The sequence below is a fragment of the Salvelinus sp. IW2-2015 genome, unplaced genomic scaffold, assembly GCF_002910315.2.
Source record: "Salvelinus sp. IW2-2015 unplaced genomic scaffold, ASM291031v2 Un_scaffold6057, whole genome shotgun sequence".
In the NCBI taxonomy this organism is placed as follows: domain Eukaryota; kingdom Metazoa; phylum Chordata; class Actinopteri; order Salmoniformes; family Salmonidae; genus Salvelinus; species Salvelinus sp. IW2-2015.
The window spans coordinates 17,057-22,994 of record NW_019947321.1 but is presented as its reverse complement, the minus strand read 5'-3'; the positions used below and the strand labels follow the sequence as shown (position 1 = coordinate 22,994).

Below are 5,938 nucleotides of genomic sequence, written 5' to 3'. Positions count from 1 at the left end.
TTGGCTAGGAGGCTAGCTGGACTTAATGGCAAGCCAGTTTGTCTTGGCTAGGTAGTTAGCTAAGCTGGAACTAATGGCAAGCCCAGTTTGTCATGGCCTATGGAGAGCCTAGCTGGACCACTAATGGCCAGTCAGTCAGTGCTTTTTGGGCTAGGTAGCCTAGCTGGAACTAAATGGCCAGTCAGTCAGTGTTTTAGCTAGGAGGCCTAGCTGGACTAAATGGCAAGCCTAGTTTGTCCTTGCTAGGAGGCTAGCTGGAACTAATGGCAAGCCCAGGTTTTTGTCTTGCTAGGTAGTTTAGCCATAAGCTGGACTAATGGCAAGCCAGTTTTGTCATCGGCCTAGGAGGCTACTTGGACTTAATGGCCAGTCAGTCAGTGTTTGGGCTAGGTTAGCTAGACTGGACTAAGATGGGCCAGTCAGTCAGTGTTTGGCTAGGAAAGGCTAGCCTTGGACTAAATGGCAAACGCCAGTTTGTACTTGGGCTAGGTAGTTAGCTAGCTGGACTATTGGCAAAGACAGTACAGTGTTTGGCTCGGAGGCTAGTGGACTATTAGCAAGACAGTTTGGTCTTGGCTAGGTAGTCAGCTAGCTTGGACTAATGGCCAGTCAGTTTCGTTTTTTTTAGGCTAGGTGCTAGTGGATTAAAAGAGCCGGTCAGTCAGTTGTTGGTAGGTAGCTAGGCCTGGATTAAAAGGCGCGTCATCAGTGTTTGCTAGGTAGCTAGCTGGAATAAAAAGGCCGGTCAGTCAGTGTTTGGCTAGGTAGCTAGCTGGATTAAAGGCCGGTCAGTCAAGTGTTTGGCTAGTTAGCTAGCTGGATTAATGGCCGTCAGTCAGTGTTTGGCTAGGTAGCTAGCTGGATTAAATGGCCGGTCAAGTCAGTGTTTGGCTAGGTAGCTAGCTGGATTAAGAGTGGCCGGTCAGTCAAGTGTTTGGCTAGGTAGCTAGCTGGATTAAATGGCCGGTCAATTCAGTGTTTGGCTAGGTAGCTAGCTGGATTAAATGGACCGGTCAGTCAGTGTTTGGCTAGGTAGCTAGCTGGATTAAATGGCCGGTTCAGTCAGTGTTTGCAGGTAGCTAGCTTGAGATGTAAATGGGCCGGTCAGTCAGTGTTTGGCTAGGCATCTAGCTGGGACTAAACGGCCAGTCAGTTTGTCTTGGCTAAGTAGTTAGCTGGCTATGCGATCATTTGAATGATGCATCAACACAGCCCGGTCCATGAACCATAATGGACTGAGAAGGCCTCGTAGGGACTGTGTGGGGAGTTGAGAGAGGCCTCGTAAAGGGACTGTGGTGGAGAAGTTGAGAGATAGGCCTCGTAAAGGGACTGGGGTGGGAGGAGTTGAGAGAGGCCTCGTAAAGGGACTGGGGTGGGAGGAGTTGAGAGAGGCCTCGTAAAGGGACTGTGTGTGTCTCACCGTGCAGTGCGATGGCCTCTCTGAAGGGCTGCAGGTCGGCCTCGACAGACGACCCGCTCTCCGTGGACGGCGGCCTGCTGGGTGACATCACAGAGTGGGCGTGGCCGTGTTTGGGCATCTGTGCGTCGCGACGGGGGTTGCGTGGGGGCGGGGCCTTGCCGCACAAAAAGCTGATGAGGTCCTCCCTCCTGATGTTTCTCCTCCTCTTCTTCACCCAGGCCAGAACATCTTTATTACGCCGCTGGTAGGACCGCTGGATCCCCAGCTCATAGCTCTGCTGGTGGGACTCTAGTGACTCTGTTAGGGGGAGGGGGAGAGAGAGAGAGAGAGGGTGAGAGGYTGGTACCCGGTACCCGCCCTGGATGGGGGGGGGTAACAGGTTTCACCAGTGAGAAACAAGCTGTGTGTTACAGACTATGAAGACCAGTCAGTCAGTAGCTGTGTCCATAGCAGACGAGCACCAACACAGAGGAGATAAATCAAGTCATTTACCACATTAACATTACAGGTAGCATTAGTCTAAGGCATTTGCATAATGACTTACTGCACTAATAGCAGGTAGCATTAGTCTCCACGACATTTACATAATGACTTACTGCGCTAATAGCAGGTAGCATTAGTCTCCACGACATTTACATAATGACTTACTGCGCTAATAGCAGGTAGCATTAGTCTCCACGACATTTACACAATGACTTACTGCACTAATAGCAGGTAGAATTAGTCTCCACGACATTTACATAATGACTTACTGCACTAATAGCAGGTAGCATTAGTCTCCAAGACATTTACACAATGACTTACTGCGCTAATAGCAGGTAGCATTAGTCTCCAAGACATTTACATAATGACTTACTGCACTAATAGCATTAGTCTCCAAGACATTTACATAATGACTTACTGCACTACTAGCAAGGTAGAATTCGTCTCCAAGACATTTACATAATGACTTAATGCGCTAATAGCAGGTAGATTTAGTCTCCAAGACATTTAACATAATGATTACTGCACTAATAGCATAGAATTAGTCTCCAAGACATTTACATAATGACTTACTGCACTAATAGCAGGTAGCATTAGTCTCCAAGACATTTCATAATCGCTGCACTAATAGCAGGTAGATTAGTCTCCAAGACATTTACATAATGACTTACTGCACTAATAGCAGGTAGCATTAGTCTCCAAACATTTGCATAATACTTACTGCACTAATAGCAGGTAGAATTAGTCTCCAACATTTACATAATGACTTACTGCACTAATAGCAGGTAGCATTAGTCTCCAAGACATTTACATAATGACTTACTGCACTAATAGCAGGTAGCATTAGTCTCCAAGATTTACATAATGACTTACTGCACTAATAGCATTGTCTCCAAACATTTCATTTATGATTAGGCATATGAATTAGTCTCCAAGACATTTACATAATGACTTACTGCCTAATATAGATTAGTCTCCAAACATTTACATAATGACTTACTGCACTAATAGCAGTAGATTAGTCTCAAGACATTTACATAATGACTTACTGCACTAATAGCAGATTAGTCTCCAAGACATTTACATAATGATTACTGCACTAATAGCAGGTAGCATTAGTTCCCAAGACATTTACATAATGACTTACTGCACTATAGCAGGTAGCATTAGTCTCCAAGACATTACATAATGACTTACTGCACTTATAGCATAAGTCTCCAAGACATTTACATAATAACTTACTGCACTAATAGCAGGTAGCATTAGTCTCCAAGACATTTACATATGATTACTGACTAATAGCAGGTAGACATTAGTCTCCAAGACATTTACATAATGACTTACTGCACTAATAGCAGGTAGCATTAGTCTCCAGACATTTACATAATGACTTACTGCACTATAGCAGGTAGCATTAGTCTCCAAGACATTACATAATGACTTACTCGCGCTAATAGCAGGGTAGCTTAGTCTCCAAGACATTTACATAATGACTTACTGCACTAATAGCAGGTAGCATTAGTCTCCAAGACATTTACATAATGACTTACTGCACGAATAGCATTGAAACTGAGCTCAATAGAAACACCCCTGACCCTCACACACATGCATACAGGGTTGTATTTAACAATGCACACCGTAGAAAGCATCTTGCAATAGAAAACAAAAACAAGCATTTTCTATTGGACAGGTTCCCCACATGGGAATGTTCGCTTCCATTTCATCCCTAGTGAACAGGACCCTGGTGGTAGAGCTAGAGCACGGATGTGTGGCTGTGTGGCTAGGGAAGAGAGGAGGGTTAGGGTGCTAGACTGTTGTCCTTCATCTGAGTGTCCCCGGGGAAACCATGTTAGCAGCAGGGAGTTCATAGCCTGGTAAAATACATAGACTCAACAGTGTCACACAGCCCAAGACAAAAACACACAATAAAACAAGTTCAACTCAGCATTAGTTACCTTTGTAGAGGTTGGTGACGGCAGTAGCTGCGTTCTGGAAGGGAACCCAGAGAGACAGCCCCTGTTGTTGACAAACTCTGTCTGAAAACACAAAACAGGAAATGGTTTACAACCGGAGCAACTTGACATTCACTATACAATACATGACATTAATTCCATGCTTGTGTCTAACATACGACATMGTCTGACAAGACTGCGCGACTTTGCCGGGCCAGCATAACTTTGAATAGACAACTTTCTATACTTGACCCTTCAACTTGCTTCAGCTTGGCTAAGCAACGCCATTTTGTCTGACTGAGCTGCATCAGTCTGACTTCACTGTGTTTATATGCCTTAGACCAAACCTATGGCAAAGAAAGCAAGCGACTGTTATCTAGCTAGCTGAACACTGGCTTGGGCCATAACGGGCAAAACGAATCTAGTTAACACGGCATAGTGGTTGTTTTACTAGAGATGTGAATKTAGAATACACCCTCAATATTGTGATAACTGGTAGACTAACGTTAGCTAGCTAGAATAACAATTATACAGTAACTCGGATAGCTAATATTAGTCATAATCCAATCGCCATTTTGTCCTAGTAACGCATTGTCAGCGTTATAATAATTCACCTCATCATTAAATTGATTGACCAGACTAGGTGAATGGTCAAATGTTGTGAATGTGCCAAGCGGACCGAGTGTCAGACAACAGAAACAGCTTGGTCGTAAATAACAAATAGTTATTTTCAACACAAGAACTCCTCCCTGCGCTTCGCCATTTTGTCCTGCTAACGGCGTTACGGCCAGACTGCAAGTTAACTCGAGACAAATGTGCAAAACTCGACATTTAATACATTTTTGAAAGGATTGAACAAAGAAATGCAATCACTTGAACGATGTACAGTGGTCAAAATATATTAAAAGTTGTATCTATGATATATTTAGTTAGCTCCGAGCTAGCTACAGTACTGTTACTGGCCAACTGACAAGTTCCTGGACCTGACATGAGCGAACGTAAACTAGCTAGCTAAGTTAGCAGCCAGTTAACGTCGACAAGCTAGCAGGGGTTAAGATGACAATCTGTACATTATTCTTAGATAATGTTAGTTATTTTATATATTAGCTACATTTCTAACAGACTACAAGTAAGGTCTAAAATGGTTGCCAACAAAATCAGCAAGCTAGATAGCGTTAATGCCCTTTGTTGCCTTGACACTCGAGTCTATCTGATAGCTGCCAATTAGCAAAAAGCTATCTTAGCTAATGCTAGCTAGTTGTTAGTGAAGTATTCGGACCTTTGTATAGCTGGGCGACCGCGGTGGCGGAATTTTGGAAAAGATGCCATAGTTTCTGCTGACTTTGCTCCGACTCCTCCTCGCTTGGCTCCTCTTGCTCCGCCTCGGCCAAACACTGCCGCTCCCATTTGGAGAACCAATGTTCGGGACCGTGCTCCTGGATCTCCGCTTCGCCCTCCTCCTCCTTCTTCTTCTCCTCCATAATAAATCGCAATTAAGCGTCTATTACGTTACGGTTTATTATATGTGGGCCACGTTTTTTTTCTCTCCCCCCTTATAGATGTGAATACTAATCGGATGATTGGTAACTAGCCGTAGAAACGCTCAAAAAACAGCTGTTGTTCAAGCTAGATCCGCATTGTGAAAACATTGGGTGGCTAAACGCTAGCTAGCTAGTCGTCATCGCCCCGGTTCGAAACAAACTGAAGGAGTCGTCGACAAGAGAATTTCTTAAAAAAACATGTCAACGTGCTTGTTCACAAAACCCCGCCCATTTCTCACCATGCTTAAGAACGATTGGCCACAGTGGTGCTTAGGCGTGGTTCTGCGAATTATTCTCAAATCTTCATTGGATGTAGGGGAAAAGAACGTCATAGAACAACAATGTTGATCCTGCCCCCTTGACTGTCAAACGGTGTCTGTCCAGAGGGACCCGTGTTATCAGGTTCCTTGCGATGGCCTTACCCCATACAAGTTGACGTTTAACATCGTTATGCTTAGGGTGGTTAGGATTTAGTGTATGGACGTCCCAAAGATCCCACATAACTATCCGCGGGGGTGGAAGTTTACAAACTATATTATTTA

The 5,938-nt window shown here is 44.3% G+C and overlaps 1 protein-coding gene across 1 annotated transcript; it reads right to left on the bottom strand.

Moving 5' to 3' along the window:
* Positions 1 to 1,187: 1,187 nt before the first annotated feature.
* On the bottom strand, positions 1,188 to 5,576 carry LOC112078669 (HUWE1-associated protein modifying stress responses). The gene is made up of 3 exons (XM_024144826.2): positions 5,135 to 5,576; positions 3,859 to 3,939; positions 1,188 to 1,717 (listed from the first exon to the last, which is right to left on the bottom strand). Exons 1-3 carry the CDS (start codon positions 5,334 to 5,336, stop codon positions 1,188 to 1,190), a joined length of 813 nt encoding a protein of 270 aa, XP_024000594.2. The 5' UTR covers positions 5,337 to 5,576.
* Between the last annotated feature and the right edge of the window lie 362 nt (positions 5,577 to 5,938).